The sequence below is a fragment of the Carcharodon carcharias genome, chromosome 3 (assembly GCF_017639515.1).
Source record: "Carcharodon carcharias isolate sCarCar2 chromosome 3, sCarCar2.pri, whole genome shotgun sequence".
NCBI lineage: Eukaryota > Metazoa > Chordata > Chondrichthyes > Lamniformes > Lamnidae > Carcharodon > Carcharodon carcharias.
The window spans coordinates 94323846-94339065 of NC_054469.1; the positions used below are offsets into that span (position 1 = coordinate 94323846).

Here is a 15220-nt window from a genome sequence, read left to right on the forward strand (position 1 = left end):
ATTCTTAAAAGGTACATTACACAATAAATAAAACCATAATTAGTACAGCCACTACCTCAGTGCTTCCAATCTTGCCTTTTCCATTGCCAATGAGAGCCATAAGGTTGGTCTTTCTTCATTTATATTCAGTCCAAAAGACTCACTGTGTCTTTTGCTAGGCATGCCCTAGTCTCTAGCTCTTTCTTTGTCCTGGCTATGAGTTGGTGTCATCTGCTACCTAAGATTCCATATGCTATGGCCTCCTATAATGCAGCCACATCTCTCTGATAGCTCTTCCTGCATCATTCTCACTAATATCTCTCCCACAGCATTAAACACTATGGGTGACAAAAGACACTCCTGCCTGACTCCCTTCTCAAACTGGAATTGGTTTGTATGCCTATCACCAACTCTGATGACTTCTGAAGCATTTCTGTACAGTTCTAGCCACACAAGGTGTTTGGATACAACAAAGCCCACAAAGAATTAAAGAATAGGTAAAACTAATTAGCTTTAAAAGTGCTTTCACCACTTCAAATGGGGCATTCAGCTCAGGGTCACTCTTTAAAAACCAAAGATTTTTCAGAATTCTCAATAAGGTAAAAATCATGTTCTTTATTTTCTTTTTTACTCTTGGGGATGCAGTCAGTAATAACTCTGGTTTTCTTCTATACTCAAAGCCATATACAATTTTGTTACAAACTCATTAAATGTGGTCTGTAACACATAGAAAAAATCCTTCCACAGTGGCCTCCAAAAAAATGCAACTATAAACTAATTAGTTATTTTGAATTGGCATTAACACCTGTTTGCACTCTATTTCTAATTTCTGCACACCAATCTTTACTTTCAGTTTAAAAGAATAAGAGTTAGGCTGTAGCAAGGTATTCAGAAGATCTCAGTGAGTGATGCCCTATTTCATTTCTGGAGTGCTTAAGTTTGTTTAACTCAATTTAACTTTTAGAATTTCTTGAAATTTCAAATATGTAGTTGCATTCAAAAAACTTTAAAATGTCCTACGAACCCAAGAGTGATGCTGCAGGAATAAATAAGTGGATTGTTTCTCCATCCCAGTAATGTATTTGTTTCAGGTTGTATTTACTTGGAGTTGGTTCCTTGTTGGACCTACAAAGACATTTGAAGTTAATGATTTCATTTTAAAACATAAGAAAAATGGGCAAGTGTTCCTCTCACATTTGTGCTGTTCTGTGACAATAAAACAAACATTGGCAGCAACTTGCCAAGGATTCTTTGGTAACCCCTCCCAAACCTCCATCTCCACCACCTAGAGGGGAAAAGGTAGCCAGCGCTTGGGAACACCACCATCTGCAAATTCCCCTCCAAGTCACAAACCACCCTGACCTGGAAGTATTTCACTGTTCCTTCACTATCGCTGGGTGAAAATCAAAATCCTGGAACTCCCTCTTTAACAGCACTGTGGGGCTATAAACGTAGTTCAAGGTGGCAGCTCACCACCTTGTCAACAGAAACTAGCGATGCAAAATAAGTAATGGCCTTGCAGCGACACCCACATCTCAAAAAATGAATATCTAAAAAAAAATGCAAAATTTATCATACCTCACTAACAGCATGATAGGAAACACTTGCTGGTTAGGCCTAGTGAAGCTCACTGTTATCTGCAAAGCTTGCTGTATGTTTGCTGGAGTCACTGGCAAGATATGAACATTCATTTGAGTACGAAGTAGCAAGTATACAGAAAGCTGTTCCTGCTGCAAATAAGAAATCAAAACTTTTACTACAGCTTTTAATCCAAGACATCAAAATACTTCATCTTTTTTCACCTTAGCAATTCAGCATATTTATCAAATTCCTTGTTAAAATCTTGAAATATAATAGAATCTGCTTGCAAATACTAGAGATTATTTTAGATCGTTCACTAATGTATAACTTGTGCCAGCTATGTGATTTTATACTCTGAGGAATGACCTGCAGGCACCACATTCCATCTTCCACCTGTGCTGAGTTAGCTGATCTTGTATACAACAACTTACATTTGTATATTATATTTCTAAACCACCCTGAGGTGTTTAACAAGACTGATATCAATACAAAACATGTTTGACATAAAAAGAAAAAAATCAGGAAAGCATATGATCAAGTTAGTTTTGTAGGAACCAGGTCAAAGAGGAGAGAGGGAGGTAGAGAGATGGAAAAGTTTTGGAAAGGATTTCAGAGCATTGGGTCAAGACAGCTAAAAGCACAGCTGTTAATGCTGAAGCAATTAAAATCAGGGATGTGCCAGGAGCACAGAATTGGGGGCGAATATTTTAAAATTGAAGCATTGTAGGAGACAATGAAGGTCAGGATCAAAGACAACACAGGGATTGAGGAATTATTTCACTCAGAGGGTTGTGAAACTTTGGAATTTTTTACCCTCAGAGGGCTGTGGATATTCCAATATTGAGTATATTCACAGCTGTCAATGATAGATTTTTCAATTCTAGAAGAATCCAGGGCTTTCAGGGATCAGGTGAAAAAGTGGAGTTAAGGTCAGAGATCAACCACGTTATTGAATGGTGAGCAGGCTCGAAGGACTAGAGTCTACCCCTGCTCTTAATTTTTATGAATGGTCTTGCTCAACTTAAGGTAGTCACCATGAATGGAAACAGCGGACAGGGAACGGAATTTGTGGTGGGGGCCAAAGACAATAGCCTTAGTCTTCCCAATTTCCAATTTTGTTGGGAAAAATTTCTGCTTATCCAATATTGAACACTGGGCAAACAGTGTGACAAATCAGAGACTGCTGAGGGTCCAAGGTGGAGGTGTAAGATAGACAACAATGTTGTTGGCATATATGTGGAATATGAGATGCTTTAGGATAATATTGCCAGGTGGTAGCATGTCGATGAAAAACAGAAGGAAGCCAATAATAGACCCTTACCAGGGGAAACAGAGTGAGAGTGGGAAGAGAAGCTATTGGTGATTGATTCTCTAGCTATGATTAGATATATAAAAATGGAATCAGGCTAGAGCAGCTCCACCCAGCTGGATGATGGAAAAGAGGAGTTGGAGGAAGATTGTGTGGTTAACTATGTCGAAAGCTGCAGACAGGTCAAGGAGGATGAGAAGGGATAGTTTATCATGGTCATAGTCACAAAGAATGTCATTTGTGACTTTAACCAGGGCCATTTTAATACTGTGACTGGGCCAGAAACCTAACTGGAAAGTTGTGGGGAAAATGGGTACCGATTTGGGAAGCAACATCACTCAAGGACTTTTCAGAGGAAAGGGTGGTTGGAAATGGGGCAAAGGTTTGCAGTTACAGTCGGGTCAAGAGTAGGCATTTTTGTAAAGGTATAATAACAGAAGATTTGAAGAGAGAGGGTCAGTACCTGAATAAAGGGTACCATTAACAATATTAATTAAAATGGAGCCTAGTAAGGGAAGTTGAGAGTGGTCAATGGTTCAGTTAGATAAGATCAGGGGAGCAGGTGGTGGGTAGAACCAGCGAGATAAGGTTGGAGAAAGCATTGAGTGTCAGCTGTGGCTCAGTTAGTAGCATTGTCACTTCTGACCCACAAGGTTCTGGATCCAAGCCCCACTCCAGCACTTCAGCATAAAAATCAAGGTTGATACCCAATGATGAAGTACCGAGGGATTGCTGCACTCTCAGAGGTGCTGTCTTTTGGATGAAATGTTAAACCGAGACCCCATCAGCCTGCTTGGATGGTGTAAATGATCCCACATGGGTACTATTTTGAGCACGTGGGCAGGGGAGTTACCCCGATGTCCTGGCCAATATTTATCTCTTCATTAGTATCACACAAAGCAGATTATCTGGTCATTAACACATTGTTGTTTGTGGAAGTTTGTTGTGCACAAATTAGCTGCTGTATTTCTTACATTACAACAACGTTTGCACTTTAAAAACATTCATTAGCTGTAAAGCTCTTTGAGATGTCTGGTGGTCTAATACAAATGCTGGATTTCCTTTCTTTGTTGCAGGAAATGGGTTGGAATATACAGAAAGATGTAAGCTCAGGGCTAGGGCAACCAAGAATGTTTGAAGAGGTTTGTCCCTAAGGGCTAATGGAAGGGCGGGAAGTGCCAGAGGCTGAATAGATGGTTTTGATCTTTGTAACAAAATAAAATCCATGAGCTCCTCACACTTACCATCAGAAGTGATGGTGGAGGAGGCAGGGGAGAGTAGTTTAAGAAGACAGTTTGTAAGAGAGGGAAGAAAGTGGGGACTATATTTGTATTCCCGGATGATCTTTGAATAATGCGCAGTTTTGGCAACATAGAGCATTGCCAAATAATGCTTTAAGCAGTGTAGACAGAGCTGGCGATGAATGTTTAAACTAGTTGTTCACCAAAGGCATTCAAGTCTGTGCTTCTTGGACTTAAGAGACCATAGGTGAAGGGTATACCAGAGAGTGATTAGGATGAGAAAGAGTAGTAATAGAAGACAAGGGCATTTAAGGTGGTGGGAGATGGTGTCATTTAGCAAATCAATAGCTGCCATGATGGACTGAAGGCCAAAGGCAAGGTAGTTGGGAATTTGAAAGTACAATGGTAAGTGACTTAAGGGACATGGAAAATTACTTTTTTTTGGAGAGTGTTTGGAGAGGGCAAAGGGGAATACACCATAATTACATGATGCTTATGGATAGGAACAGGAAAACTGGCCTTGCTGCTTCTGATCACTATCAGACAATCCCTGTTGAATGCGCATATTGTATGTCAGCTAAGGACTAAGTTGGGTTTAGTGTGATACTCATTAAATAAACAATATTAGCCCCTTGGGCCAGGTGTTAAATGGCGTTTGACATCGGTAAAATTGTATACCAGTAAGGAGTAAACTTCACGAGAGGAGGAAAAGTGATAAAATTGGTAAGGAAACACAAACATGTCACCAATTAAAATTCCCCCATTGGGCTAGTGGGTAAAGGACCACCTGGTATTATACGATGCCAGACTGGAACTTCTAAAATTCTGAGACAACAATTAGGCCCTACCATTCCAGGGTTATGAAGCAGTAAAATTACAATCAGTATGGGTTACAGTTCTTGCTAGGCATCCAGAGAACCCTGCTGAAAAATATAAATGGAGTGAGAACAGGATGAGCTTTGGAGTTAACACCTTACTCTGTAAAATAGACCACCAACAGCCACTGTATAGGCTCACGCATATAAAACAGTCACTTGGTTGGGGTAGCAGAAAGCTGCCAGATACATATTAAATCAGGTACTGGCAAAACTCAGGGCTTTCAGTAAAGGATAGGTTAGGGAAAGGGGAATAGGGTACAAGAATGGCAGTTCAAAAAAATGACATGATTTAGAATGAGGTTGTCAAGTTCTTTCATGCATTACATGTTACAGAAAACACTGGAACTTACCACCATAAAATGTCAATAATATTGCTATTATTACTCTTTTATGTCTATTTAATTAAACTTACAATTCTGTCCTTCATTTCAAATTCTATTAGGACAGGTGTTTTGAGCCCTTTTACTTCAACTTTTCTTCTGTTTGTGCAGTTATACAGAGTCAGGTCAGCAACATCACCGTTAATCTATAAAGAAGATGTTATAAAGAAGAATAGAAATACAGAGCCTCAGACATCATACCTACAACACCAACTAAACAAAATGCAGAGATCAAGTTTAATTAATGTGATTTATTTGCACAGATGAATTTAATTCAAGGTACACAATTTACAGTCAGAGTTATTCACAATCCAACTCTGGGAGAGACAAATGGAATTAATATTTCTATTCATCTCAGTTTCATCTATAATTTAACTGACACAATAGACTATGATATATAAATAGAGTCCACTGACTAAGTATAGTGAGAATGCATTTCTTTCAAAAATAAATGAATATATTGTGACCAAAAAGGGAAGAAACTGCAGTGTTAGAAAAAGGGGATGTCCTTGAGGGGGCAAAGACAAAATTAGGTTAGAGTTGAGAAACAAAAAGGGTATGATCATGCTACTGGGGATATTCTGGGATACTCTATAGGCCTCCAGATGAGAGAGAGAGAGAGAAAGACTGAGGAGTAATCTGCAGGGAAATCTTTGCATCATCAGTAAACGTAGACACATTGCTCTCTATCGCTTCACCCAAGTTAGTAATGTAGATTGTAAATAGCTGAGGCCCCAGGACTGATCCTTGCAGCACTCCACTAGTCACAGCCTGCCAACTTGAAACTGCCACATTTATGAAGTCGAGGAATTTAAAAACAGGTTTGAAAGAAAATCCACAGACAGGCCCTATCCAGATCTTTAGCAAAACTCACGACAGTGGATGGGCTTTGAAACATGAGGCAGAGGCTGTTTAAAATAACAGTTAACTTGAAGTTTGTGTTAAAATGCAAGCACAAGGCATTTCTGCACTTGAAACAGCAACCCAACTCGAGAGCAAGTAAGCAGCTCTACAGACAGCTGGAGGCTGAGGCCGAACAAAAAAGCCGCAGCCTAAAGAACAGATGGTGGGTGGAGAAAGCACAGGAGATCCAACAGTTAGCCAAAAGCCATAACATGCGAGGTTTCTTCAGCACAGTCAAGACCACCTATGGTCCAAGCACCAATGGCCCCACTCCACTGCTAGCCAAGAATGGAGAGGTGCTCATCAAGGACAGAGAGGCAGTCAGTGCCCACTGGAAGGAGAACTTCGAAAATCTTCTTAACAGGGACTCTGTTTTCATCCCGCAGCATGTTACCCTCTGCCCTCTCAGCACAACCCCAACCTGGCACAAGGTAGAAAAGGCAATTTGACAGCTAAAGAGCAACAAGGCATCAGGACTAGATGGAACCCCTAATGAAGCACTAAAGCACGGAAGAGATGCACTATTGGCGTGAATACATAGCCTCATCTCCCTGATCTGGAAGGAGGAGAGCATGCCAGGAGTTCTCAGAAACGCTGTAATAGTGAACATCTTCAAGAAAGGTGACAGGTCTGACCGCGGTAACTATAGAGGAATCTCCCTGCTGTCGGCCACAGGGAAGGTCATCACAAGAATCCTCCTCAACTACCTTCTCCCTGTGGCTGAAGAGCTCCTCCCAGAGTCGCAATGCGGATTCCACCCACTCAGAGGCACAACGATCATTACCTTCACCGCATGGCAACTGCAAGAGAAGTGCAGGGAGCAGCACCAGCCCTTGAATGTGGCCTTCTTTGACCTGACAAAAGCCTTTGACTCTGTCAACCATGAAGGATTATGGATAATCCTCCTCCATTTTGGCTGCCCCCAAAAGTTTGTCACCATTCTCCGCCTGCTCCATGATGATATGCAAGTCGTGATCCTGACCAAGGATCCACCACAAACCCAATCCACGTTTGGACCAGGGTCAAGCAAGGCTGTGTCATCACACAGACACCCTTCTTGATCTTCCTTGCCGCAATGCTCCATCTCACCCTCAGCAAGCTCCCCGATGGAGTGGCGCTAAACTACAGGACAAGTGGGAACGTGTTCAACCTCTGCTGCCTGCAGACCAGATTCAAGGTCATCCCATCCTCTGTCAACTACAGTATGCAGATGATGCATGCATCTGTGCACACTCGGAGGCCAAGCTCCAAGCCATCATCAACACCTTCACCGAGGCATTCGAGAGCATGGGCCTTACACTATACATCTGTACAACAAAGGTCCTTTACAAGCCTACCCCCTCCACGCCACACTGCCTCCCAATTATCAAAATCCACAACGAGGCCTTGGACACCATGGACCACCTTCCATAACTTGGGAGCCTACTATCATCGAGACATTGATGACGAGGTTCAACAACACCTTCGGTGCGCCAGCAAATCCTTTGGCCACCTTAGGAAGAGATCGTTTGAAGACGAGAACCTCAAACTTGGCACGAAGCTCATGGTCTACAGAGCAGTAGTGATACCCGCCTTCCGATACGGCTCAGAGATGTGGACCATGTACAGCAGGCACCTCAAAATTCTGGAGAAGTACATCTATTGGCAGGATAGGCCCACCAACGTCACTGTTCTTACTCAGGCCAACATCCCCAGCATTGAAGCATTGACCACGCTCAATCAGCTCTGCTGGGCGAGCCTCATCTTTTGCATGCCTGACACAAGAGTCCTGGAACAAACGACAAGCGCTCTACCCGGAGCTTCAACACAGCAAACGAGCCCTAGGAGGGCAGGGGAAATGCTTCAAGGGCACCCTCAAAGCCTCCTTGAAAAAGTGCAACATCACAACTGATATCTGGGAATCCCTGGCCCAAGACCACCTGGAGTGGAGGGAAAGCATCCAGGAGGTATCAAGTAGGATTTCCTTCTCATAAAACCATGCTGATTTGCTCAAATCATACTATGTTCATCTAAGTATATTGTTAAGACTTGCTAATAATACATTAGAATACTTGTCTGATGATGAATGTCAGGTTATCTGGTCTGTATTTCCCTGTTTTCTCTCTTCCCTCCTTTCTCGAATATTGGTGTTACATTTGCTAACTTCCAGTGTGTGCAGACCATTCCAGAATCTAGGGGCAGAATATTGCCATCAGCGTGTGTGGGCGGGCCCAACACGCCAACATGTAAAATGACATGCGATGACGTCGGGCGTGCGCCCAGATGTCATCGTCTGTCATTTCAATATTACATTCTGCAGGCACGTGTCAGAGGCAGCTGCTCACTCGCCAAACTGTCAACAGCCTATCAAGGCCACTAAAAAAGTATTTAAAGTTGTTCACAACGCTGCCCGTCCAACCTTAAGGTTGGCGGGCAGGTAAAGAGCCCAAGCAGCCTTCGTGTTTTTCAGGAAACCTCATCCATGGGCGGGATGATGTTTCCTGAAGGCTTTATAAAATAATTAAATAAATCTTGCAAAATTCACAAACATGTCCCAACTCAGGTGACACTGTCACATGAGGGGACATGTTTAAAAAAATTTTTAATTAAACTTTTTAATAAATAAAATATCAACTTAATCTCTCTGAGGCAGCTCAATGCCTCAGGGAGATTTCTGTGCTCTTTCCCGTGCATGCGCAGGCCCCGACTCTCCCTCCTGCCCCACCCGCACAGGTAGCGCTGAGCGCCACTGGCCAGGCCTTAATTGGCCCGCCCACATAAAATGGTGGCACGCAGCCAATTGCAGGCGGCGATCAGCTCCACCCACTCCTGCCCACCATAGGAAAAATTCTCTCCTAGGAAATTTTGGAAAATCATAGCCAGAGCATCCACTATCTCTTCCGCTATCTTGTTTAGAACCCTAAACTGCAGCCGATCAGGTCCTGGGGATTTGTCGGATTTTAGGCCCTTGAGTTTCTCCAATACTTTTTCTCTGGTGATATTAATTTCCTCACTCTTATTGGCCCTTAGGTTCCTCTATTTCTGGTATATAGCTTGTGCCTTCTACTGCAAAAACAGACTCAAAATATTTATTCATGTCTCTGCCATTTCTTCATTCCTCATGATAAATTCTCCTGTCTCTGCTTCTGGGAAATCAAAGTTGACAGACTGTCAACCCAACACCATCATGCTGAATTTTACGCAAGTGCTGGGGAATGGCCAGCCTGATTTGTAGCTGTAAAATCCATGTCTCTGTATTGGCTCTGATTCTCCGCCATTCAGATAGAGTGACTTCATTTTTAATTTTTTATTGCTATTTCCTGAATGAACCACTATTACCATTGAACCCTTTGTCCCTTCCAGTCCCGGTCAACTTATCTTTACCCACATCGATATACTTTTCTGTTGCCTTAATGTTTACCTTTAGAATTCTAAATCTTCCTCAGCCAGATCCTCCTCCCCCTCTGTTAGTTTAAAGCCATTTTTCCTTACTCTGAACATATCTGCTGGTGCACTTTTATATCCCTTCCTGTCACACTCTGATTACAATTGCCTGTGTCACTACCCTGCCTGCTGCCTTGTCCTTTCTCTTTAACTTTCCAAATCAGCCCTCATGTTAATCCTCCCCCACCTGACCCATAAAACAAGTCAGTTTCTTATGAGGAATATTACTGACTGTCTATGATCAGCTTAAAATTTTCAAGTATTCAGTCATTTTACTCTTAATTATAGACTCAATTATAATTATTATATTACCTTGAATTATAATTATTTCAATAGAAATTTCCTGACAAAGCTCGGGTCCGTATGACTCTTCTTCAGAGCTAACAACAGCAAACAGATACTGTTGGACCTGCTGTGTTTTTTCAGCATTTTGTGTTTTTGTTTCAGATTTCCAGCACCCGCAGTATTTTTCTTTTATTACTGACACAGATGTTTGGCTAAAGGTCTATAATTCCCCAAAGGTCTATAATTCCTTCGTCACCTTTTTAAAATAACAAATAACATGCACAATTTTCCAATCTAAAGGAACGTATTCCATGTCAAGAGAACTTTGGAAGATTATACTCAACAGGACTGGCAGCATCTGTGCCCAGAGAAACAGAGTTAATATTTCAGGTCAATGGCCTTTCATTAGAAGGTCATCAATCTGAAACTTTAAGGGCAGAATTGTGCCCTTGGTGGGTGTGCGGGCCCCACCGGCTCGGCGGCAGGCGGACAGCTAACCCCCACCGCCGAAACGGGGCCCACCACCATTTAGAGTGGACGGGCCAATTAAGGCCCGCCCTGAGGCCTTCCAGACAGGAAGTGCTATGCACTTCCTGTGTGGGGCGTGGGGGAGGGAATCCCCAGCTCTCAGAGTGCACTTTTTCATGCATGCGCGCGAAAGAGTGCACTGCTCCCTGAGACGAAGTGCAGTCTCAGGGAGATTAGTGACAGTGCACAAAAGTTAAAAAATAGAAAAATAAAAATATTATTAACATGTCCCCCTCATGTGACAATGTCACACGAGATGGGCCATGTTAATAAAAACGACATAAACTTTAATACACTTTTTAAAAACAGACATAAAAACTTATCCTGCCGGTGGATGAGGTTTCGTGCTTTATCAGAAGCCCGCTGGAGCTCCTGGCCTGCCCGCCAGCCTTAAGGTTGGACAGGCAGGTCTTTAATAATCTTAATTAGCCTATCAATGGCCTTAATTGGCCATTGACAGGGCGCCGGGCGGACAGCTGATTTTGCTGTCTACCCGCCTTCCTAAAAGTTTAAAGGGACCGGGATGACGTCGGGGAGAACTCTGCGTCATTTGCCTGTTGGCGAGTGGGCCCCGCCCCCAAATCGCCAACGGGAAAATTCTGGTCTAAGTCTATTTTTCTTTCTCCATAGATGCTTCCATACCTGCTGGACATTTCCAGCATTCTCTATTTTTTATTTCAGATGTGTTCAGCATGCAGAATACTCTGTTTTTTCAAGGGGAGGAATTTTCCCCCCGTTGGGAGGGGTGGAGGGGGGGAGTTCAGGAGCGGGCGCGGCCAACATTTTACGTGGGTGGGCCAATTAAGACCCGCCCAGCGTGACGTCCGCCAGGAAGTGCTTTGCACTCCCTGTGCAGGGGTGGAATCCCTCAAACAAGAGTGCACTCTTTCGTGCATGCGCGCGAGAAAGCACACTCATCTCCCTGAGGCTAAGTGCTGCCTTAAGGAGCTCGGCGCCAAATTTAAAAATGGTAAAGGTGCACAAACAATATTTCCCTCACATATCCCCTCATGTGACACTATCACATGAGTTGGGACATGTCCATAACTTTAAGTCAAACATTTATTAAATTTTTAAATACCCTCATGAAACCTCATCCCACCCGTGGATGAGGTTTCATGCTTTTTCTGAAGCCCACTAAGTCCATTAATTATGTCAGTTACTTTTTAAGCTCAATAGGCCGTTGACAGGTCGGTGGGCGCACAGCTGATTTGGCTGCGCCCCTGCTGACCTGAAAATTGAAATGACGCCGGGTGACGTCTGGAGTTCCGCCCGATGTCATTTTATGTGTCGGCGAGCGGGCCCCGCCCCCACCCCCGCCCTAAAGATCCTGGCCTAGATTATAGTTAGTTCCTCTGCAATGTGCTCAACTACTTCCTTTAAAAGATTGGGATGGAAATTATCTGGCCCTGGGGGTTTGCCACTCTTTAGTGACATTATTTTCTTCATTACAGTTATTTTGTGCATATTAATTTAGGCGAGTCCGTGTCCATATTCACTATTTCTTCTTTGAGATTTCTGGCATGCTTTCACCTATAAATCAGAGGATAGTGAATTTAAACACCACTATAAAACTGTCCTGCCATTCACACCTCCTCAAGACACATCTTGTTCCTGATTTGCCTGATTACCATCCACTTTGGCCTGTTCCATGAAACCTTTTGCCATTTAATCTCTCCTGCCCTATACCCTAAAATAGGCCTTCCTTTTTGGTCCTCTCTCCCTCCCTGCCCTCCCTTTCAATTACTCAAAACATATTACATTTCTAACTATCCTCAGTTCTGATATGAAGTTGCAGTCCTGAAACATTAACTCTGTTTCTCTCTAACCGATGCTGCCGGACCTGGTGACTATTTCCAGCATTTTATTTAAGAGAAAATGCTTGTGACATCACAAAAAAGTAATCTTAGAGTGAATACTTGCAGATTAATGTTTCAATCTGGATGAGGTGTCCTGACGATCAATGCTGACGACAACCATGACTTCAGAAAGAATTTTTCACAGTAACAGGTCAGATTGATGGGAATAATTCAAATCATACCTTAAGGCTCAGATGACAAACCATAAGCCTTGTATTTCTGAGCCTCTTGCGAAAAGACTGTTCTCTTTTAACTATCCCAATCACTCATTACACGTTTTATGACGGGCAGAAATTTTCACTCGGTGGGTGGGCACGCACCCGTCCCGCTAGAGCGTGAAATGACATGGGTTGACGTTGGCTGACATCAACGCTCAATCGTGTGATAGTTCGGTCAGCAGGCATGCACCGCAGTCGGCAGAGTGCCCACCAACAATTAAAAAGCCTGTTAGGGCCATTAAATAATCAATTAAGCTAAATTTTTCACTGCCTGCCCAACCTAACAGTTGACAGGCAGGCGCAAAGGCCAAGTGGCCTTTGTATTTTTTTGGAAACCTCATCCAAGGGCAGGTTGAGGTTTCCAAAAGCAAATAAAAATAAAATAAGAGTTTTACAATTGAATTAATAGTCCTGCTCATGTGACAGAGTCACATGTGGGGACATGTTTCATTACATTTTTACTTTTGTTATTTTCTTTTTTTAACAACGCTTCATCTCCCTGAGGCATCTTTGTGCCTCAGGCAGATTGTGAAGCGCTCACTTGCGTGAAGTTCATACTTGGCCTGCTCGCTCTCCTCTCCCCCACCCCCAACCCTCTCCCCCCACAGGCATCATGGAGCGCTGCCGCTTGCATTTCACGCTGGGCGGATCTTAATTGGCCTGCCAGCGTGAAATCGCAGTCCGTTGTTGATTGCAGTTGGCTGTCGGCTTCCTGACCGCCCCTGCCGAGCCCCCTCGCCAAGAGCAAAATTCTGCCCCATGTATAGGCTAACAACAGGACATACCATATTTCCAAAGTACCAACTGACCTCTACTGGCGACATTCCCCAGATATATGGATTTTTTTTGAAGCTGATCAGATGGCTTATGATGCAATTGCTATGTTCACCAGAAATCTGCTTGTCCAGAAGATCAGGCAGATAAAACTTAGCAGAATGTGTACTTAGCACTGTGTTCTGTAAACCATAGTTTTGAGTAGTCTGGAGTTCCATTAAATTGGTGTTTACATAAAACTCTGATTGATTGTTGATTAATACATATCTCTGAAAGATACAAATTTAAAAGAAATTAAAGTTCTTTCATTGCTTCAAATCCAAAATGAATCAAATCAGTACAGCTTACAAAACAAACAAGCTTTTCTAGTAAACCTGCAAAACATTCTACTTTATAAACAACATAGTTATTTATAACTAATATTTATATCTAGGAGTCAGCAAATGCAGGAGTTATGCCAGTATCAGACCTGCTAGGAACCACTAACACTGACCTAGTCATCATACCAGGGTTAGGGAGTAGTCCCCTCATATCCTGAAAAGTCTGACTGAAAACTGCAGAGTTGGTGGGGAATAGGGCAGATTTTTATGACAGTTAAGGCTGATATATGCCAGACTCTCCACACATTTTGAGGGCCAGCATGATAGATTCAGTGTAGTTCCAATTCACATATAGCACATACTAATAATATCTCTGCATCTCAAAGCCTTAGTAATTTATATTGGGTCAATATATCTCCAATTTGTCCCTCACTCTGAAAGTCAGTTTGGGGAGTAAAAGTTATGTGGTTGGAAAAGAGAAAAGGAGCTGAGAATGTCTTTGGACTGGCTCCTGGAGAATGAAGTTTTGAGTCCATATGGCTCTTCATCAGAACTGATGAAGAGAAAAGTCATATGGACTCGAAACGTTAACTCTGTCTTATTCTCCACCGATGCTGTCAGACCTGTTGAGATTTTCTGGCTATTGTTTTTGTTTCAGATTTCCAGCATCTGAAGTATTTTGCTTTTATCAAAGGATTCCAGGAGCAGCTTGCAGTTTTTTTTTTCATTCCGCACTCAGGACTATAGGGTGCTTCCATGGTCCTCTGAGATGTTGTAAAACACGTCTACTTACAAAATGGGCCCTATTTCATCTAAATTGCAGGGGATTTGAACTTCCCATCCTGCAATAAAGTCGGCACGGGTAGAAATGCTGCATGTAGGCTGGATACCGGCACCATTACCCCATGCTGACAAAAATTGCTGGAAATGGGAATGAGGGCAGGAATCCTTGAATCAGGTCCTCTTGAATCTCTGGAGCACCCGGAAGAAACCCACGCAGACATACAGAGCATGCAAACTCCACACAGGCAGACATCCGAGGTCAGTATCAAACCTGGGTCCTTGGAGCTGTGAGGCAGCAGCGCTAAACACTGCGCCACCCAACTTCATCAACATTTCCTTAAATATTTTTAGAAGTAATTTCAGATACTTCTGAATGTATCAGTCATTCCTTTTTGTGATACCCTTATTGTCAGTATCCAGGGAACTGATATCGCCCAAGATTTATACTCTGTATGTTTCACAAGCATCGTGATCCTACCTTCTTTGGGCATTTTTGTAAAATGTATTATTTCCTATTGATTCTATGAATTTAATTTAGAAGAAACAAACATCATAATCAAACAAATATTACACAGGAGAACAATCTTTTAACGTCAATAAAAATCAAACAATTAAATTGGTAACATCATCAATTGACTGTCAATAAACATACTCCTGCAGTGCAAGGGAAGTGCAATCTCATTAAAGCCAACTGTGAGGAGAAAAAGCAAAATAACTATGGCTTCACATGTAATAATATGGCAATTATCACAGAGGGAG

The 15220-nt window shown here is 42.6% G+C and overlaps 1 protein-coding gene across 1 annotated transcript in view; it reads right to left on the bottom strand.

Annotated features, from left to right (window-relative positions):
* Positions 1 to 15220, bottom strand: part of LOC121276026 (polycystic kidney disease protein 1-like 1) — a 252137-nt gene that overhangs the window by 136490 nt on the left and 100427 nt on the right. Inside the window, exons 22-25 of the mRNA XM_041183968.1 lie at positions 13370 to 13627; positions 5401 to 5514; positions 1558 to 1709; positions 1004 to 1104 (exon numbers count right to left, since the gene is read on the bottom strand). Coding sequence (XP_041039902.1) covers positions 1004 to 1104; positions 1558 to 1709; positions 5401 to 5514; positions 13370 to 13627 — 625 coding nt within the window. The remainder of the gene's footprint in view (positions 1 to 1003; positions 1105 to 1557; positions 1710 to 5400; positions 5515 to 13369; positions 13628 to 15220) is intronic.